Genomic DNA, 21,086 nt, shown 5'->3' on the forward strand with positions numbered 1-21,086 from the left:
AGTGCTGCAGAGGGGCACCTTCCAGAGTCTGTGCTTCCTGAGGTATGTCAGGTTCCATCTTCTGTCCAGGAACCAAGGAGCCAAAAGGCTGTGCACAGCTGGAGAGGTGTTTGATACAGTGGAATGAGCTGGTGTTCTCTGCCCCACACAGGAGTGCACATCGGCACCGTGCAGGAATGTGTGGCCAACATCTTCCATCAACTTCTCCGCTTCCTCGGGCTCTGGAAGTAGGCGAGGGGCTTGAAACAAGATCAGAGACAGCAATGAAAGGTCAGAGCCAAGAGGGCCCATGCAGTGGACAGACAGGCTTTTGTCTTGACCCTCAAGCTTCAGAGGGTCCGAGATGCTCAGACCCTCTGCTGCTGCCATTGTTCTGCACGTTGCTTTTGTTCTGTGCTTAACGCTGCTTACTGGAGATCGTCCCAGGAAAATGCCCACGCCTGACCTGAGACTCATTCTGTAGGTCTAGAGCAAAGCACAGGAATCCGAATTTTAACAAAGATGAGAAACTCTGGAATAGGAGACTTGGTGTTACACCTCGGAATGAATCTAGGCTCTATTCCTCTCTAGCTTTGTAATTTTGGACAAGCTGATTTCATCTCTCTGTGAAATGGAGTTAATACCTCATAGAAGATTAAATGAGATAATATATGTAAAGCGGTAAATGATGAAAAAGTGACATTATGTATTGATTCTTGTTGTTATTGCTGACACAGAGGAGTAAGAAATTTAGAAGACTAGGCAGAGGGATAAAGTCACAGTGAAAAATAGAAAAATGGGGCGTCTAGGGAGCCCTCTTAATTAGCACAAAAAATTATGAATCCAGTGATCTTCAGAGTAAGCCAGATCTTGAAATCCATTTATAGCAAGCAAGTGACTTTTAACTATTAAATGGTAATTATTAGTTTAGCGTTTTGAATAACTTATTTGCGTGTAATAAAAAAGTTACACAGTCAGAGTTCTTTCCACTCTTGCTTGCTGTCTGCTCCCAGCTCCCTGTAACACAGATAACCACTCGGAAAGACGGACATAATAATGAACCAGCGTCATTGTCGGAAGTAAATACCCAAGATTCGGTGTCTGACGGCCACGGAAAACTAGGACACAGACACACAAATACTGAGGTTCAGAGTGGAAGTTTAATAAGCAAAAGAAAGAGAAGAGCTCTCTGCTGCAGAGAGAGGGGTCCAAGAGAAATGGGTTGCTGGTTCCACAGTAGAATGCAAGGAGTTTCATAGATGAGCTTGAGGAGGTGATGGCTGATTTACATAGGGCGCAAAAGATTAGTTGGACCAGGTGTGCCTTTTGCATAGGGTGTGAAAAAGCTGGCCGCCCCACCCTCATCTTTTATTACAGCTGCTTCTCCACCTGGCCAGTGCCATGTTACCTGTTTCCTTACTGTACACATGGTGACAAAGAAAAGGGAAGATGGAGCCTCCCTGTTAAACATACCTGGCCCTTAAGTAGCCCTTTTCTGTTGGCACAGCTGCTGGCGTTCACCCGTGCAAGCTTCTAGCTTGCTTATCTGTGTCTGCAGCTCGATTTTTGAGGCTGCTCTTTGTTAAAAAAAAAAAAAAAAGAAATGATTTGGGGGCTGCTTTTTGTTAAAAGGGAAATTCTGTGGAGGACTCTTATACTCTTACTATCTGCCTAAATAATTTCTGTCTCCTGTATCAATAACAGTAATAATCATGATGTTTATTTACCACTTACAACAGGACACACACTGTTCTAAATGCTTTGTGAATATTAACTTGTTTACAAGCTCTGAGCTAGATGCTGTTATTTTGTCCTTTTAACAAATGAGGAAGCACAAGCACAGAGAGGTTAAGTAACTTGCCCACAGTCACACAGCTATGTGGTAGAACAGGGATTCAAATCCACGCAGTCCAGCCCCTGTCATGGATTTATCTACTGCACCATCCTTCCAGTGTCTCTTTATGCAGATACGAGCAAATCTAAACATATTTTCTGTGCCTCTCAGTTTTTTTCAAAAGGTAGCACACTGCTGTCATTGTTCTGCACTTTGGTTTTGTTCTGCACTTAACACGAGTTATTGGAAATTGTCCCGCATCAGAACATAAAGAGCTTCCTCATTCTTGTTTACAGTACTATGTGATTTTGATTAAAGAACCCTCCCTTTATGATCCAACCTGGTTATTGTGGGAGCGCGTGACTAATTGAATAAGCTTATGTCTGCCAGATAGCTCTTGTAATTGAGGTGTGCTATGAAGGTTCAACATTGGAAATGGGAGAGTCGGGGGAAATGAGGGAAGAAAACTTATTACTCCAAAAATGTTTCCACGTAGTATTAGGTCTCCCACCTGAAAGAAATACTCGAGCAAAAGAGTTGTCCTGCATTCCTGCAGAATCAGCAGGAAGCGGCTGCCCTGAATCAACTCCCTCAGAAATCTGTTCTCTTCCTATATGTGAACTTTGAGCCTAATGAGACTGTACCTAATGAGTGTCTCTGCAGCAGCCTTGCAACAAGAACTGGTAAAATGGAAGTGCGGGTACCAGTGTGCCCCTCCCTCACCTGCCCCTGACATGTCCTGCTGGTCACCAGGCAGGATGGCAGCTCCATTTAGCTGATCTCCACCTAAACTGGAGGTGGCCCAGGGCCTCTGACTGTGGTGTGTCTTCAGCAGGAAACGCTCTTCACTCATTCACAAAACACTGTTGGGCACCTGCTATGTGTCGGGCACTGTTGTAGAAGCTGGGGAACTGCAGTGAAGTAGTCCAGGTCCTGCCCTCATAGAGTTTATACTCTAGCAGGAGACAATATAGCTCTAATTTGAGATCAGGTGACGAATTTAAAAGTTAAAGCAGGGGCCGGTGCGGTGGTTCACGCAGCCTGTAATCCCAGCACTTTGGGAGGCCGAGGCGGGCAGTTGACCTGAGGTTAGGAGTTTGAGACCAACCTACCCAACATGGTGAAACCCCATCTCTACTAAAAATACAAAAAAAATTACCCGGGCATGGTGGTGTGCGCCTGTAATCCCGGCTACTCCGGAGGCTGAGGCAGGAGTGGGAAGGAAAAAGTGGATATAATAAGGGCAGTAACTCATGTAGGCCCTGCGGGCTGTGGTCAGGACCCTGGAGTTCCTTCCCCACATGTGAGAAAACCACTGGATGGCTCTGGGCAAGGAACTAATCTGACTGGATTTATCTTTTTTTTTTTTTTTTTTTAAAGTACAGGGTCTCTGTTGCCGAGGCTAGAATGCAGTGGTGCGATCTCGGCTCACTGCAGCCTCTGCCTCCCAGGCTCAAGTGATCCTCCCACCTCAGCCTCCCAAGCAGCTGGGACCGTAGGCGTGCACCACCATGCCTGGCTTTATTTATTTATTTGCATTTTTTGTGGAGACCAAGTTTCTCCATGTCACCCAGGTTGTTCGAACTTCTGGCCTCGTGATCTGCCCACGCTGGCCTTGGAAAGTGCTGGGATTACAGGTATGAGCCACCACACCTGGCCTTACCATTTTTAAAAGCTCATTTTGGAGAGAAGCCAGTTAGGAGGCAATGGTGGACATCAGGTCAGAAGATGATGTAGCTTGAGCCTTCCAGGGTCCTGGCCTGAGGGAGCAAGCAGCATGATGCCCAGTGAACTAGGGTTGTTGCGTGCAGAAACAAGAGACCAAGGGACAGTGGCCAGCTCCACTGGGTAGGAACCATCGTGGGTGCCCTGGGTCCTGCCATGCCCTATGATCCTCCGCAAGCAGGTCTGAGCTGTGCAGGGGAGAGCTGCACCAGAGCTGGGGCCAACAGGCCAGCAGGGACACCCTGAAGGCTTCTGAAACCCTGGAACAGAGTTTCACAGGGAGCCCTGGGAGGGCTTTAAGTGGTGATGGTGGGATCTGGTTTCTCTTTTTTTTTTTTTTCCTTTTTTTTTTTTTTTTCTAGACAGAGTCTTGCTCTGTCACCCAGGCTGGAGTGCAAAGGCATGATCTCGGCTCACTGCAACCTCCGCCTCCCGGGTTCAAGTGATTCTTCTGCCTCAGCCTCCCTAGTAGCTTGGGATTACAGGCACACGCCACCACGCCCAGCTAATTTTTGTATTTTGTAGAGACAGAGTTTCACCACGTTGGCCAGGCTCGTCTTGAACTCCCGACCTCAGGTGATCTGCCCGCCTCAGCCTCCCAAAGTGCTGGGAATACAGACATGAGCCACCGTGCCCAGCTTGATTTCTCTTTTTAAAGGAACACTCAGGGTCACAGGAATCTTGGGTGAACATTACCCACTCTCCTCCTCCATCCCCACATTTCTCTTATCTATTGGCTTTGTTCTGCCCAATCTTTGCCAGTCTGTCCTCTTGGCTCCTCAGGCCACATGGTAAAACATGGCAGTCACCAACTCTCATTTTAATCACCTTGACGGAGACTGACCCATTTTCTCAATTTCAGTTCTCAAATTCCCAGGGAAGAGAGCTGATTGGCCCAGCCTGGGGATCAGGTGCCCCCTGGACCAATCAGTGGTAGCTGCAGGGTCAAGTGGGCCGGATGGCAAATCACTTTCTACCAATATGGTGGCTCTCATTGTAGCCTCAAAGGGAGAATGGGGATGAAACGGATATAATCCCCGGGAAAGAAGGTACCCCAAAACAACACAGCTCTTAGGTGGAAACCTAATCTCTTAGACTCTCGTTCTTGCTGAATATATCTATAAGCAGTGGACTTTTCGTCCCTCTCCCCCTTTTTTTCTGATGCTTTCCTCCTGATGCCTTCTAGACAATCATTTGCACCTTTTCTTTGTCTCCAGTTACATGCTTTAATCTAATCATCAGGGTTTGCTTCTTCAAAGTTAAGCTATGGACAGAGTTTTCCCAAAGCCAGCTCTTCTTAGGAAGATGAATTCAATGGGGTTGAATTGATAGTCACTCACAAACACACATCTGTGGTCTGGGAAGATGTGGGTTTAACAAAAAGCTATTCTGGTTAGAAGGAAAAATTAATATTGACTGACTCAAATCCAGAAAGAGGAAGCAGATACCAAGTTCATTTTGAAAAATAAGAGTTCATTTTAGGGGCAGACTAGCTAAGTTCTTTTGCTTAGAAGGAGAAATTAATATTGGCAGACTCAAATCCAGAAGGAGGAAGCCGATATTAAGTTCATTTTGAAAAATAGGAGTTCAATTTAGGGGCAGGCTAGGTATCACCCTTTTTAGATATTTACCAGGACGGAGGACCATATTTCATATTCAATTTTAAGGTACTTTTCATAACCATGGACAGTGTTTTCTTAAAGTGTTTATCTTTCTTCCTCTGTTGTGTTCTTTTTATGTAACCAGTTAATTTTCCAAATTTTATTCTGATAGAACCAGAGTCCTTTTATTTTTCACATAACATATCTAATTCTGTTTTTCTCATAAAGGATGCTTGCTAGTTTTGTTTTGCTCATCACTGAGGATGAGCTAATGACAGCTTTAAAAAAAATCCCAGCTTGTTTTTTACTTTGATATCATCATTGAGATCCATCCCACAGAAGAAAGAAGTAGGACTTTATCTCTGAAAGGATTTTAGTGCATAAACTGTGACTTCCAGCCTGCTAGACTTCATGCTACTCTTAGGATCTTTGAATAGCCTTGAATTAGCTGCAGGATCCAGGAAGTTAGCTCTGAAATTCAGTTGACATGTTAAGAACCTACTTTAGGCCAGACACAGTGGCTCACACCTGTAATCCCAATACTTTGGGAGGGCAAGGCGGGTGGATCGCCTGAGGTCAGGAGTTCAAGACCAGCCTGGGCAACATGGTGAAACCATGTCTACTAAAAATACAAAAATTAGCTGGGCGTGGTAGTGCACGCCTATAATCACAGCTACTCAGGAGGCTGAGCATGAGAATCGCTTGAACCTGGGAGGAGGAGGTCGCAGTGAGCTGAGATCGTGCCACTGCACTCCAGCCTGAGTTACAGAAAGAGACTCCATCTCAAAAATAAATAAATAAATAAAAACTCTACCTATTCAGTGTTCTTTTCTTTTATCCCATTCTAGTGTTTTCTGAAGGGTTGTGGAGAGCACTGGTTGAAGCCCACCCTGAAACTACCTTGGTAGAGGGGTTAACTGGGCTAGGAGACCTAATTTCAGAAAGGTCACAGATTATATTCCACCCTCCACAAAAGTAACCTGGAAGATGAGTAAGTCCTGTCCTGAATTTTAGTATCAAAAACAGTGTTTGTTCAAAGAAAAAATAGTCTAGTAGAGAAAGTACACCCTTTGGGGTCAGATCACCAGGAATCACATACCAACTCTGAACTTGAATTTTCTTATCTACACAAAGGCAGCCTGGCTGTGAGAACATGCAGTGATTTTATAAAGCTCCTGGGCCATAGGTGGCAGGTACTAATAAGAAATAGCTACGTAAATATACTTCTTTTGGACTTATGTACTATTTTTGCATTGGTTGCCTCTGCTTTTGAGGTCTTACTCAAGAAATCTTTGCCCAGACCAATGTCCTCGAGAGTTTCCCCAATATTTTCTTCCGGTAGTTTCATAGTTTCAGGTCTTAGCTTTAAATCTTTTGTCCATTTTGATTTAATTTTTGTATATGGCAATAGTTAGGGGTCCAGTTTCATTCTTTTGCATATGGTTATCTAGTTTTCCCAGCACCATTTATTGAAGACATTTTCCTTACCCCAATGTATGTTCTTAGCCCCTTTGTTGAAAATGAGTTTACTGTAAATGCATAGATTCATTTCTGGATTTTCTCTTTTTTTTCCCATTAATCTGTGTGTCTGTTTTTATGCAAGTCCCATGCTGTTTTGGTTAGTATAGCTTTGTAGTATAATCTGAAGTCAGGCAATGTGATTTCTCCAGTTTTGTTCCTTTTGCTCAGGATGGCTTTGGCTATTCTAGGTCTTTTGTGGTTTCACATAAATTTTAGAATTTTTTCTTCTATCTCTGTTGAAGAATGTCATTGGTATTTTGATAGGGATTGCATGGAATCTGTAGATTGCTTTGAGCAGTATGGAGATTTTATAACAATTTTAATTCTTTGAATCCATGGCCAACTGCCTGGATTTGGACTTGCTGTGCCCTCTCACAACCCTGGGCTAGTTACTTCCCTACCCCAAGCCTCCGCAGCTCATCCTTAAAGGGGGTTACAATGATATCTGCCTCCCTCTCTGAGTTGCTGTCAGAATTCAGTGAGGACATGCAGATGAGAGTTTTAACAATATCCAGGCCCCTAGTAAGCACTGACAAATGTTAATTATTATTGTTACTTGTAAAATGGGCATGATTATCCCCCCTCTACCTACCTCTGAGATGCCTATCAAAGACCAGAGATTTTATGTGTTTGAAAAGCTGTGCACACATATTTTAAAAAGTACAGAGAACACTGTCAATAGCAGTCATTAACAGGGTGGCAATAAGGAAATCCTATTGCTGCCTGAATAATATGTCCTTGAACAGTGCAGAAACTCCCTTTGCTGATATATCTCCAAGGGGCAGGAGGTGGGGAGAATTCACAGGAAGTACCTGCTGCCATTGCACCTCCCATCTAATTTTGTGATGATCATGAAATGCTTCACCTACTGCATGCAACTGACTGCGTTACATGAGAGGAAGCTGGTGCTCTGCAAAGGGTAACAACTCACTGGATCAGGTCACATGGGCAGGTGGACGCAGAGCTCCGACTAGCCCCAAGTCCAGCGCTCTTTTGTGTTGCTTCTTTGTGGAAGGAAATGTGAAGAAAACCCAGCGTCACCCTGTAAACCAGACGGAACACAAAACAGCGGAGGAGCCCAGAGAAGGCAAAACAGATTCAGGACCATTTCTCTTTTAAAAGTAAAATGGCCACATGGAAGAAATTTGACTTTCCAAAAGTGGAGGATAAAGTCATGTTCAAGGGGAAAAACAATACAGCATCTGCAGCTTAGACATACAGAGCTCCTCTGTAATTTGGAGTAAGATAGGAGTGGGGGCGGAGAGGGGGAAGGCCGTGTCCTTTCAGAGATTCTGAGAAACTCCAACCATAGAAGTCCATGACAACTCAAGTGCAGTACCCTTGACCCCATGTTTGTCAGGTAACAAGCTGGGTTTTGACTTTTATTTTGCTGCTTCTAACTCTGGCTAGGCTCCGTGGGAGAAAGGCAGGCAGATCATTCTAGCAGATACTCTGGGGGACAGGGTTGCGGACTTGGACCTGCCCATCACTAGCTGGGTGACCTGGGACAACCCCGTCTCCCTGTGGACCTCAGTTTCCATATCTGTCAAATGAAGTGGATATGATTCTATTCATTCATTTATATAACAGATATTTACTGAGCAACTTATATGCTGGGCATCGTTCTCCCTATTGGGGATTCAGTGATTTTCGGAACAGAGAAATGTCTTCCTCCTGGAGCTCACATTGGCATGGATGGCTGGCAAGATGGCTTCCCACCCTCATTGGAAATGTGTCCCTCTGCCTGCTCCGTAGTGCCTCATGCCCCACCACAGTGCCTACCTGCCAGACTTTTGGCAAACTGGACCACCAGTTGTCTGGAGATTGGAAAGAGCCTACTTTTTTGTTGTGATCCTTCTGTGCCTTTTTCCCCCTTTTAATGTAAATGTTATTAAAACATAACATCCACATAGAACGTGCATATACTGATAAATTTTCACCAACAGAAACACACGTGTAACCAGCACCCGTACCAAGAAACAAAATATGACTCATCCTCAAGAAAGGCTCCGTGTCCGTCTGGTCTCTGATCTCCACCGTGGGGAAAACTATCTCCAGATTTCTGATCCTAGCTGTTAGTTTTGTTCTTTTTAACTTTGTGTTTACCCTTTTGTATGTCAGTTCTTTCACTCAGTGTTACATTTGTGAGGTTTATTCACGTTGCTTCACATTGCGGTGGTTTGTTCCTTCTCGTGTAGTATTTCATTAGATGAACATTCAACAATGTGTACATTTGACTGCAAATGGACGTACGGATTATTTTCTGTTGGAGGCCATCGCTGAATGGTATTGCTGTGAATGGACCCGTCTTGGTGAACGTGTTTACTTTTCCCAGGGGAGTTGCTCTGGCATAGGTTATGTATACATTCTATTTCAGTAAATTCTGCCGGTTTTCCACGATGGGTGTACAAAGTAGGTTCCCACCAAGCAATGTTTGTTAATCCAAGGGGCTGAACATTTTGCGTCTTTTACACTGTAGCCATTCTGGTCAGCTTGTACAGGTGTCACATTGTGATTTTAATTTGCATTTCTCTGGCATCTAATAAAATTTGCCAGGGGACCCTGTTCCACTTAAACATGACAATTAAACAGAGCCGTCTGTCCACGCCAGGTCTTTTCTTCAAGGATATTGCAGTTTTCTTAGGCATCCCCCCTTTCATGCCAGTAGTAAAATGAAGAGGCGATACTATACACACTTCCACAGCCCCTGACTATGGAACTTTGTATTTCCCCAGTAAGAAGAAGAAAAATGTCTCAGGGCAATCCATCAAGACCACCCGGGACCGAGTGCCTACATATCAGTACAACATGAATTTTGAGAAGATGGGCAAATGCATCATAATAAACAACAAGAACTTTGATAAAGTGACAGGTAGGTATGTGGGCGTGGGTTAATCTTTCTGGTTCCCTTTCATCTTCTCCTATTTGTATCAAACATTTATGGGATAAATGCTGCACCCCCCTACTGTGGCAGACAGCCCCTCTGAAGGCGGGGTTGCTGTATCCAGGGGAAAGGGTTGTGTGGAAATGGAGAACGTTCAGTCTAAGGTCCCACCACGTGTATTAGCTGACGCGGGGCTTTGACCAAAGGGCTGAGAATCCAGGAGAGCCTTGGCTTTGTTGGGAGCTGAGTGTTACCAGGAGGCTCACCTGTTGTGGCAGCCTGCACTGTTAGCCTCCCCTTTGAGTTTGCTTCAGTTCATTTAAATTGTGGCCTTGGAAGGCGTTGCATATACTTGGAGTGTTTCTGCTGCAGCTGGCGCCAGTACATTTAGCGCCCGGCCCACTGGTACCCGCATGTGGTATTCAGCCAGGGGATGCTCACCTGTGGACTCGTTACTTGATTCCCACAGGTATGGGCGTTCGAAACGGAACAGACAAAGATGCCGAGGCGCTCTTCAAGTGCTTCCAAAGTCTGGGTTTTGACGTGATAGTCCATAATGACTGCTCTTGTGCAAAGATGAAAGATCTGCTTAAAAAAGGTAAGCGCTGCCAGGAGTGGTGACTCACGTCTGCAATCCCAGAACTTTGGGAAGCCAAGGTGGGAGGATCCCTTGAACCCAGGAGTTCAAGACTAGCCTGGGCAAAATGGCAACACCCTATCTCCAAAATGGTTGTTTGTTTGTTTGTTTTTTAATTAGCCAGGCATGATGGCATACACCTGTAGTCCCAGCTACTTGGGAGGCTGAGGTGGAAGGATTGCTTGGGCCTAGGAGGTCAAGGGTGCAGTGAGCCATGATCACACCATTGCTCTCCAGCCTAGGTGACAGAGTGAGACCCTGTCTCAAGAAAAGAAAAGTTGAGCCCTTACCGCCCCTCCATCTGTCTTCTTCCTGCACCCAAGGGAGGCGATCCTCCCACCGTGGCCAGGCCCATCTCAGGAGGATGCCTGTGCAGGGCAGAGGAATTTCAGTGTGAGAAACCTCCCTCCCTCTTGACCAGTCCATACCTGTCCTGGGGTAGGCAGGTTTCTTTCAGGAGCCTTCAGTCTCTTTGTAAAAAGATGAAATCAGCTGAAAGTCCAGCAAGAGAAATAGATTCTTTATGTACAGAATGGTCACAATTTCAAAAGACTCATTCCTGGGAAGTAACAAATCCATGTCATCCTTCCCAGAATGAAGTGTAAGTGTAAACTTTTCCCTTGTGGTGGATAGAGAATAATAATTCCCATATACTTTAGAACTATGTTATTTTTTATATAGCATGTTCACTAAGTTATTTCATTAGATCTTTAACAGAAGCCCTGCAATGTTGGGCAACAGAATATTATGCTTATTTTATCAATGTAGGGGCGGGCCATGTGCGGTGTCTCACCTGTAATTCCAGCAGTTTGGGAGGCTGAGATGGGTAGATCACCTGAGGTCAGGAGTTCGAGACCAGCCTGGCCAACATGGTGAAACCCCATCTCTACTTAAAAATACAATAATTAGCCGAGTGTGGCCTTGGAAGGCATTGTATATACTTGTAATCACAGCTACTTGGGAGGCTGAGGCATGAGAATCACTTGAACCCAGGAACCCGGGAGGCAGAGGTTGCAGTGAGCCAAGATGGCACCACTGCACTGCAGCCTGGGTGATGGAGCAAGACTCTGTCTCAAAAAATAATAATAATAAAATAAAAAATAAAAGAAGGGGTGGAGCTTCAGAGAGGATGAACGATACACTGAAGGGTGCAGTTAGTAGGGGCAGAACTGAAACCCACACTCTGGTCTTCTGACTCCAGGACAAACGCGTTTCCTATTATACCGCCGTCTCTAATGGATGCCACCTAGCGTATTCTGGCATTTAGGACAAGTGTTTGAAAGTAACATCCTATCAATTCATTAGACACAGACCCACAGGAAGTGTATAGGAACACAGTCTAAATCACTGCTGTTTTTGTTAACGTCGCAGCTAAAACAAAAAAAGTCCCCACCATCTTTTTTCTTTTAAACTAGGTGTTTTTCCTAATTTCCTCCAACTTGACTCTTACAAGCTTACCTTTTGTACCCTAGTAGGTCATGTCCTAGACCAGACTAGAAGTCAGGAGTCTGAGATCTGGGTCTGGCCCAGGTTCTAACAGGCAACCCAGGCAAGGCAACCACATCGTCCTGATTTTTTTTTTTTTTTTTTTTTTTTGCTTTCCTGAAAGGCAGATTATGATACCAGCTCCTGCTGTTTCTTAGGGATGGAGTGAGGAAGCTTATGAGCCAAGAGGAATTTTGTGAGCATGCTTCGAGAAGTATAATGGCCCAGATAGGCATATGAACTTGTCCCAGTTGTAGTTTCTGTTTGTTTTTTGTTTTGTTTTGTTTTGTTTTGTGTGAGACGGAGTCTCGCTCTGTCGCCCAGGCTGGAGTGCAGCGGTGCAATCTCGGCTCACTGAAACCTCTACCTCCCGGATTCAAGCAGTTCTCCAGCCTCAGCCTCCCAAGTAGCTGGGATTATGGGTGCATGCCACCATGCCCGGCTAATTTATTTTTATTTTTATTTTTATTTTTAGTAGAGACAGGGTTTCACCATGCTGGCCAGGCTGGTCTCGAACTCCTGACCTCGTGATCCGCCTGCCTTGGCCTCCCAAAGTGCTGGGATTACAGGCGTGAGCCACTGCGCCTGGCCGTTTCTGTTCTTTTGAAAGGTGATTCATTCTGCCCAAGCCCAGGGCATGTCACAATCAGAGAATTCTTGTTTATTGTCCTATGAAACTAGTAAAGCATTTATTTTTTCTGACTTTACATGCAGTCAGTTCCAGTGAAGACAAAACTTCCATTTTCTAACTGTCCTAATTTGTGTAATCTTAAAATAAGCTAAGAACTCCAACTTTCATCACCATTGCCTTATACCTCTACTATCAAAACTAATACAAGAATCACTGTGCAGATGATGCAAAGTGTCTTGGTAATTCGAATGGGAGAGGCCACTCTTGCTCTGCCTGGAACTGGTGAGGTAGCTGGATTTCACAGTGTCCTGGGCTTGAAAAACGGCCCCAAGGCTCCAACGTGTCGTACCACCTTTGGAGAAGGTTATGAAACCTCTCCGAGATTCCATTTTTTTTAAATCTGTGAAATAAAGATAAAAGAGGCCTACTTCCAGTCCTGTAGGAATTAAAAATAACTCATGTAAAGTTCCTAGATCAGTGTCTGCACGTAGTATTTGCTCAAGAAATTCTAAATATTATTCCTCCCCCTCATTAATCATAGAGAAGAAGAAAGGATATGTATATTAGCTAGTTATGGGCTGGTGCAAAAGTAATTGTGGTTTTTGGCATTAAAAGTAATGGTTAGTTACCCTCTAGCTGGTTAGTTAGTATCACAGAGCCTTTGGTGAGTTCTAGCTGGGCCAGCTGGCTACATGGTTTATGATTCCTCTCCTCAGTATCCTAAATGGACAGCCAATCTAGCATTTTTATTTATTTTTCTTTAATTTTCTTTAGTTGTGGTAAAATATACAATATAACATAAAATTTACCATTGTAACCATTTTTAAATGTATAGATCAGAACAACATTCACATGGTTGCGTCACCATCACCACCATCCATCTGCAAGCTTTCTTTCATCTTCCATAACTGAAACTTTATCTCTGTTAAACACTAACTGACTATTCCCCCTTTCCTCCAGCCCCTGGCAACCACCGTTCTATATTCTCTCTGTGATCTTGACTACTCAAGGTACCTCCTGAAAGTGGAATCATGCAGTGCTTGCCCTTTAGTGACTGGCTTATTGCACTTAGTATAATATTTTATTCTCTTTAACAAATACTTGCATGATGCTTATTATGTTTCAATGTACAGATAAGGAAACCAAGGCACAAAATGATTCAGTAACACTCCTGATGTCACAAAACTAGCCAACAGCAGGGCCACACCTATCAGCCCCCATACATTGTACCTATCCCTGTCTCTTAACTTCTTAGATAAGTCTGATCCTTTGAAAGGAGCCCAGTCCCCAGCTCCTCTCCTCCCCCCCCCTTGTACCCCTCTAGTAGTCAGAGGCAGCTGCCAGGCTGCCTCTGGAAATGCTGCATCTGAGGCCCCCCAGAACTTACACCTTAACTCTTCAATGTTCGTATTGTTTGCCTGCAGCTTCTGAAGAGGACCATACAAATGCTGCCTGCTTCGCCTGCATCCTCTTAAGCCACGGAGAAGAAAATTTAATTTATGGGAAAGATGGTGTCACACCAATAAAGGATTTGACAGCCCATTTTCGGGGGGATAGATGCAAAACCCTTTTAGAGAAACCCAAACTCTTCTTCATTCAGGTAACCTCTTTTCAATGCCACTACACTTGAAAATGGGAAAAGATTATAGAGTGACAGGGATAGCATCATTTTTACAAATCCAAATGCTGTTTCCGTATTCAAATTAGGGTTTAATTTTTCTATCTCTGAATGGTTAGCATATGTGTTTCCACTGGATCACAAATTATGAAAGTTTCTTTTTTCTTCTTTGAGATGGAATCTCGCTCTGTCACCCAGGCTGGAGTGTAGTGGCATGATCTCGGCAGACTGCAACCTCCACCTCCCAGGTTCAGGCGATTCTCCTTCCTCAGCCTCCTGAGTAGCTGAGATTACAGGCACGCACCACCATGCCTGGCTAATTTTTGTATTTTCAGAAGAGATGGGGTGTCGCCATGTTGACCAGGCTGGTCTCAAACTCCTGGCCTCAAGTGATCCACCCACCTCAGGCTTCCAAAGTGCTGGGATTACAGGTGTAAGCCTCCATACCCAGCCACAAATTATGAAGGTTTCTTTAAGACATTGCAATACTTTTATTTGCTTTGCTTAGTAATTTGACACACATTCATTCATTTATCTGTTCATTACATTATCATTGAGCTCCTAAGTATGCCAGACACAGTTCTAGGTATTGGGACACAGCAGTGAACAGGACATACATTTCTGCTCCCAACTGCATGGAATGATGTCTACTTTGATACTTAGGCTTGCCGAGGGACAGAGCTCGATGATGGCATCCAGGCTGACTCGGGGCCCATCAATGACACAGATGCTAATCCTCGATATAAGATCCCAGTGGAAGCTGACTTCCTCTTCGCCTATTCCACGGTTCCAGGTATCACGTCCATTGTCTGCCAAGCATACTTTAGTCCATTCCATCATCAAAACACAGACTTGGGGGCAGTATTCGTTTCCTCTTGCTGCAGTAATGCATTACTACAAACACCGTGGCTTAGAATACACAAATGTATTATCTTGCCGTTCTGGAGGTCAGAACTCCAAGACAGGTTGTCAGGGCTGCATTCCTTCTGGACGCTCAAGGGAAAATCCATTTCCCAGCCTTTATGTGGCGTGTTAGAACTGCCTGCATTCCTTGGCTGTGGCCCCTTCGTTCATCTTCAAAGCCAGCACCTTGTCATCTCTCTGACTCTTCTGTCGTTAACAGTGCTCGCTTTCTGACCACAGCTGAGAAAGGATGCCTGTGATTAGATGGGACCCACCTGGATACCCCAGGCTCATCTCCCCCATGTCAGTCCGATACCCTTAACCACATCTGCAACGTCCTTTTTTCCACATAAGGTTTCGTGTTCATAGGTTCCAGGGTTAGGGCATGGACATCTTTGGGCACCATTATTCTGCCTACCACAGAAATGCATTCACTTTTCTCTCCAGGAAAGCTGATTTATTTATTCATAAATAAATGAATGATTTATTCATTCATAAATAAATAAATGAATGATTTATTCATTCATAAATAAATGAATGATGTGTTCATTAATAAATGAATGATTCATAAACAAATGATTTATTCATTTATTATTAGTAGTGTTTTGGAAATTATAAGGACACACATTTCTATAGTACTTTACAATATAGAGTGTCTTGCATGTATTTTTTCTCATATACAATAATACCATAAGTATTTAGGGGAAGTGTTATTCCTGTCCTGATTTTACAGATAAAATAAAATAATTTTCAGTTTGGATGAACCTAAGTGATACGCCTAAGGTCAGGGAGAGATTTCAGCGCACAGTAGAGCTGTGGCTCAGCCAAGGTTCCTTTACACTGCAGCCTGTACACAGGTACCAGAAAATGCCAGCAATGGGCACACCTCCTCACTATGTACCGAGCACCTCATTTGACTGAGTCTGTTCAATGAAAGTCGTTCCTTTGTTTTGGGTACAAACCAGCACTACGTTAGAATTTTCCCAGCTGTAATAGTAGTTGTGTCAAGTATTTGGCACCAGGGTACTGGTTACAGTAAATAGGTTGATGTGTTTGGAAAACCAGCTCTGGCAGGATCTACAGATGGGATTTTGTGAGAGCGATAACTTCACAAGTTTTTAAGGATGGCGTAAGATAGAAAATAATTTGGTCTTTCTGCTCCTGAGAGGGAGGAGGTGTAATGGGGGCTATGTCTGTGTAAACAAACCCAGTGGTAGAGTTGTAGGTGCTCTGAGCAAGGAGGCAGATGAGAAAAGCTATGTTAAAAAGGAGCTGCTGGGCCGGGCGCGGTGGCTCACGCCTGTAATCCCAGCACTTTGGGAGGCCGAGGCAGGCGGATCACAAGGTCAGGAGATTGAGACCATCCTGGCTAACATGATGAAACCCCATCTCTACTAAAAATACAAAAAAAAAAATAGTGGGGCATGGTGGCGGGCACCTGTAATCCCAGCTACCCGGGAGGCTGAGGTAGGAGAATGGCGTGAACCCGGGAGGTGGAGCTTGCAGTGAGCCGAGATCGTGCCACTGCACTCCAGCCTGGGCGACAGAGTGAGACTCTGTCTCAATAAAAAAAGAAGCTGCTATAACTGAGCCTAAAATTCCAAACGACATGGGTCAGAGAAGGGCTTGTCGACAGAGTACTGAGGGGCCGGATAGCCCAGTGCATTTGGTAAAACTCGGGGCTGGATCGCAGCGTATATCAGTCTTCTTGGGCTGCTATAGCAAAATACCTTAGACAAGGTGGCTTAAACAACAGACATTTATTTCTCTTAAGTTAGGGAGGCTGGGAAGTCCTACATCAAGGTGTCGGCTAAGTCACTTTCTGGTGAGGGCTCCCTTTCTAGCTCATAAATGGTCACCTTCTTGCTATAGCCTCATATGGCAGAGATTGAGAGCAAGAATGAGTGAGGTCTCTCGTGTCTCTTCTTATAAGGACACCAATCCCCTTGGATCAGAGCCCTACCCTAGTGACCTCATCGGACTTTAATTACCTCCATAAAGACCCTGCCTCTAAACACAGTCACATTATGGGGTGCAGCTTCGATAAATGAATTTTGGGAAGACATAGTTCAGTCCATAGCATTGGATGTGACAGGGCATGGCCAGGATCAAACCAGGACAGGTAGGCAAGTGGCCCTGTCATGGCGGGCCCTGTGTGCTGTGTCAAGCAGCCTGAACTTGACCCAGATAAAGTGGTGCAAGCAAACTGTTTTAGGTTAGGGAGTTATAGGATGAGATTTGTCCTCCCAGGGCATCAGGCTCTCCTGGCCCTGCCCCTCAGACAGTTGGGCATTCAGCTTCCTCGTGCCTCTGGATTTCTTCAGCAAGGTCCAACTCTACTCCCATGTACCCCAGCAGCAGGAACACGTCTCAGAATTCTTCAAGGTTCCCTGCAAATTCCTTCTCTAGTAGATTTGGATTCGAAAGTAGCACTGACCCCCAAAGGGTAGTGAGGAGTTCCAGAGTTATGGAATAGACCTCCAGCATTTCCTTTGGAAGTCTGCATGTGCAGATCTGTTTCACACTCATGTATCTGATATATATCAGGTGGGTACCTCCATCAGGCTAACACAGGAGAGTACCCTGGCACCATCCACCAAGGCTGGCCCTTAGTGATGTTGTCTGTCATAGGATTTCCGTAGTGAAATACCCAAAGCATTTTCTAGCATCTTCATGCCAACCCTCTAAATCTCAGATGTTTGCTCTCTGAGCACACCAGCATAATTCTCATTAATGACTTGTGTGCAGAGTAGAGTGAAATCATTTCTGAAAAGCAGGTGTAAAAGCCCCATAGAGTCAGTCTCATTGGTGAGTGGAGCAGCTGTCAGAATTAGCTGATTTGATTATCTCCTTTCTTTCCTGTTGAAGGCTATTACTCGTGGAGGAGCCCAGGAAGAGGCTCCTGGTTTGTGCAAGCCCTCTGCTCCATCCTGGAGGAGCACGGGAAAGACCTGGAGATCATGCAGATCCTCACCAGGGTGAATGACAGAGTCGCCAGGCACTTTGAGTCTCAGTCTGATGACCCATGCTTCCATGAGAAGAAGCAGATCCCCTGTGTGGTCTCTATGCTCACCAAGGAACTCTACTTTAGTCATTAGCCATATCAGGGGTGCATTCTAGCTGAGAAGCAATGGATCAATCACTAATGAATCAGAATTTTTTTTTTTTTTTTTTTTTTGATGCTCTTGAAGTATTCAGAAATTCTCCAGAATTTTCATTTCGGGAAAATGTATTGATTCAACAGGGAAGAAACTTTCTGGTGCTGTCTTTTGTTCTCTGAATTTTCAGAGACTTTTTAAATAATGTTATTCATTTGGTAACTGTGTAACTTTCTCTTAAGATTAATTTTCTCTTTGTATGTCTTTTACCTATTAGACTTAATACATGCAACAAAAGTGACCTCTGGAGAAAGCTTGTGGCTGTGTCCTCTGTAATTGGTGGTAACAGTGGTAGGCAGAGTCATGTTTGCACTTGGCAAAGAGAATCCCAGTATTTGACAAAACACAGCCAAGGGGATATTTACTGACCTTTATTGCAGAATGTGGGTATTGAGTGTGATTTGAATGATTTTTCACTGGCTTAGGGCAGATTTTCATGCAAAAATTTCCAGATAAGAGGAGAAAAAGCTAAATGATTCTGATATGTATCCATCAGGATCCCGTCTGGAAAACAGAAACCATTCTAGGTGTTTCAACAGAGGGAATTTAATACAGGAAATTGACTTACATAGATGATAAAAGAGAAGCCAAATAGCAAGAAGCTGTTAACACACCCAGGGCTGTGACGATAATGGGAAGAGGTTTGGTTTCCTGAGTCTAGTAGTAGGATCATCCAGAGGAGCTGGAACCATGGTGGGGGCTGCCTAGTGGGAGGTAGGACCACTAATGGATTGTGGAAAGTGGAGCCATGACAAGGACAAAGCCACTGCCTGAGATGGATTGAACTGAGTCAGATACAGAGAATACCTTGGTCTCACCTCTCCTGCCCTCACATCTTCCACCAGCACCTTACCGCCCAGGCCTACCTGGAAGCCACCTTACCAAGGGCCTTGGAAGAGCAAGGGACAGTGAGGCAGGAGAAGAACAAGAAATGGATGTAAGCCTGGCCCATAATGTGAACATAAGTAATCACTAATGCTCAACAATTCATCCATTCAATCATTTATTCATTGGGTTGTCAGATAGTCTATGTATGTGTAAAACAATCTGTTTTGGCTTTATGTGCAAAATCTGTTAAATCTTTAAAATATATCTGGAACTTTTTAGATAATTCCAAGCCTTATTTTGAGTAAATATTTGTTAATTTTAGTTCTATAAGTGAGGAAGAATTTATGGCAAAGATTTTTGGCACTTTATTTTCAAGGTGGCGGTATCTTTTGAAATCTTGATAAATGACTGTTTTTTTCTGCCTAATAGTAACTGGTTAACAAACAAATGTTCATATGTATTGATTAAAAATGTGGTTGCTTAATTCCTAACCTGTCCGGTTTGCTTTCCTTTTGAAGTCATTTATGACAATGGAGAAATGAGAAAACAGGGTAAGAATTGACCCTATTGGCTGGACGCAGTGGCTTACGCCTGTAATCCCAGCACTTTAGGAGGCCGAGGTGGGTGGATCATTTGAGGTCAGGAGTTCGAGACCAGCCTGGCCCACATGATGAAACCCCACTTCTACTAAAAATACAAAAAAATTAGCTGGGAATGGTGGTGGGCACCTGTATGTAGTCCCAGCTACTCAGGAGGCTGAGGCAGGATAATCGCTTGAACCCAGGAAATGGAGGTTGCAGTGAGCCAAGGTCGAGCCACTGCACTCCAGCCTAGGCGACAGAGTGAGACTCTGTCTCAAAAAAAAAAAAAAAAAAAAAAAAAAGATGAAGAAGAATTGACCCTATTGACTTGACCTCAATACATAATATAATGTTTTTGAAGTTAGTACACTAATAAGTAAGTAATTACTTGGGAAGCCAGGACTCTTCACATAAAGGGTTAATCAACTTAGAAAGATGTTTGTGATGGGCTGCCATTTATTAATTTTGGCAGTAAAATCAGATAACATAAAAGTATCTTTCAAATAAGAAAACTAATTTTGGGTGCATTTATTAGACTTGTCCCTGGTTTTCTGCCATCTAAAATATTCCAAATGTTCAAAATTGGAGATCATAACAAGCATCCACACTGCTATTCCCAGAATTCTCAGGCTGTTCTTTGGAAAATAAGCTATCTAATAAAGGTCTCTATCACAGAAATCAAAGGGCCTAAGAGCATTGCAATTTGAAGTAACACCATACAATCTAGTTATTTGCCTTTTAACCTTCATTAAAGGGAAAGAAATGCTCCCAAGTATCAGGATTAATTTTTCCTGAATTTTCTGGGAAGTTATAGCTTACAGATAATGAATATTACCTTTCATCCCTTAGACTTTTAATAAAGTCTTAGTCCTTGAATACTTCCATGGGCAGACACTTATTTATTGAGATCAGAAATCTGAGTTCAACTTGGAAATGTGTTCAGTCATACCACCTTCATTCTAAACTTTCCAGACTTTTTATATTCCAAAATTCTGATGACAAGTTACCCTAAAGGAGAGCTCAGTCCTGATGAATATACAATCCCAATCGTTGTTCAGAACCCCAGTTCCTCCTCGCAGGAGTATCAGACAGGGCGCTGCCCTTGTCCTATGGGAAGACAGTGCAGACTACAGCATTCCCACTGGCTTTATGAGCTCAAAGCTGGATTTCTGTTTGGATTTTCATTTTCCTCAAGGTGCCATTAGGTTATTTAAGTTTTTAGTTATCGGGTCAGGCACGGTGGCTCATGCCTGTAATCCTAGCTCTTGGGAGGCTGAGGCGGGCAGACCACTTGAGGTCAGGAGTTTGAGACCCGCCTAGCCAACATGGTCAAACCCCATCTCTACTAAAAATACAAAAATTAGCCAGGCGCAGTGGTGGACACCTATAGTCCCAGTTACTCCGGAGACTGAGGCAGAAGAATAGCTTAAACCTGGGAGGCGGAGTTTGCAGTGAGCTGAGATCTTGTCACTGTACTCCAGCAACAGAGCAAGACTCCATCTCAAAAAAAAAAAAGAAAAGAAAAAAGAAATATTTTTTTTTAGATGTTTTAACTATTAATACATTCACAGACAGCTTTGGGCTCTGCCCTGGCCTTTTTGTCTGAGCAAATTCCCACAAGCTGTCATCAGCCCAATGTGTTTATGAATTGCTACGAATCGGTCTGAAAGTCCTGCGGTCACTGAATTTACATGATTTAAA

The 21,086-nt window shown here is 43.9% G+C and overlaps 1 protein-coding gene across 2 annotated transcripts in view; it reads left to right on the forward strand.

Annotated features, from left to right (window-relative positions):
- The window catches only part of CASP7 (caspase 7), a 52,776-nt gene extending 33,481 nt beyond the window's left edge, over positions 1–19,295 (forward strand). For both annotated transcript variants that reach the window (XM_001090833.5, XM_028826879.2), the window contains 5 exons: positions 9,396–9,532; positions 10,014–10,142; positions 13,722–13,897; positions 14,579–14,708; positions 17,687–19,295. In XM_001090833.5, the coding sequence (XP_001090833.4) occupies positions 9,396–9,532; positions 10,014–10,142; positions 13,722–13,897; positions 14,579–14,708; positions 17,687–17,916 (802 nt within the window). In that variant the 3' untranslated portion in view covers positions 17,917–19,295. The remainder of the gene's footprint in view (positions 1–9,395; positions 9,533–10,013; positions 10,143–13,721; positions 13,898–14,578; positions 14,709–17,686) is intronic.
- The last annotated feature ends 1,791 nt before the right edge of the window (positions 19,296–21,086 follow it).

The sequence above is a fragment of the Macaca mulatta genome, chromosome 9 (genome assembly GCF_049350105.2).
Source record: "Macaca mulatta isolate MMU2019108-1 chromosome 9, T2T-MMU8v2.0, whole genome shotgun sequence".
NCBI classification, from domain to species: domain Eukaryota; kingdom Metazoa; phylum Chordata; class Mammalia; order Primates; family Cercopithecidae; genus Macaca; species Macaca mulatta.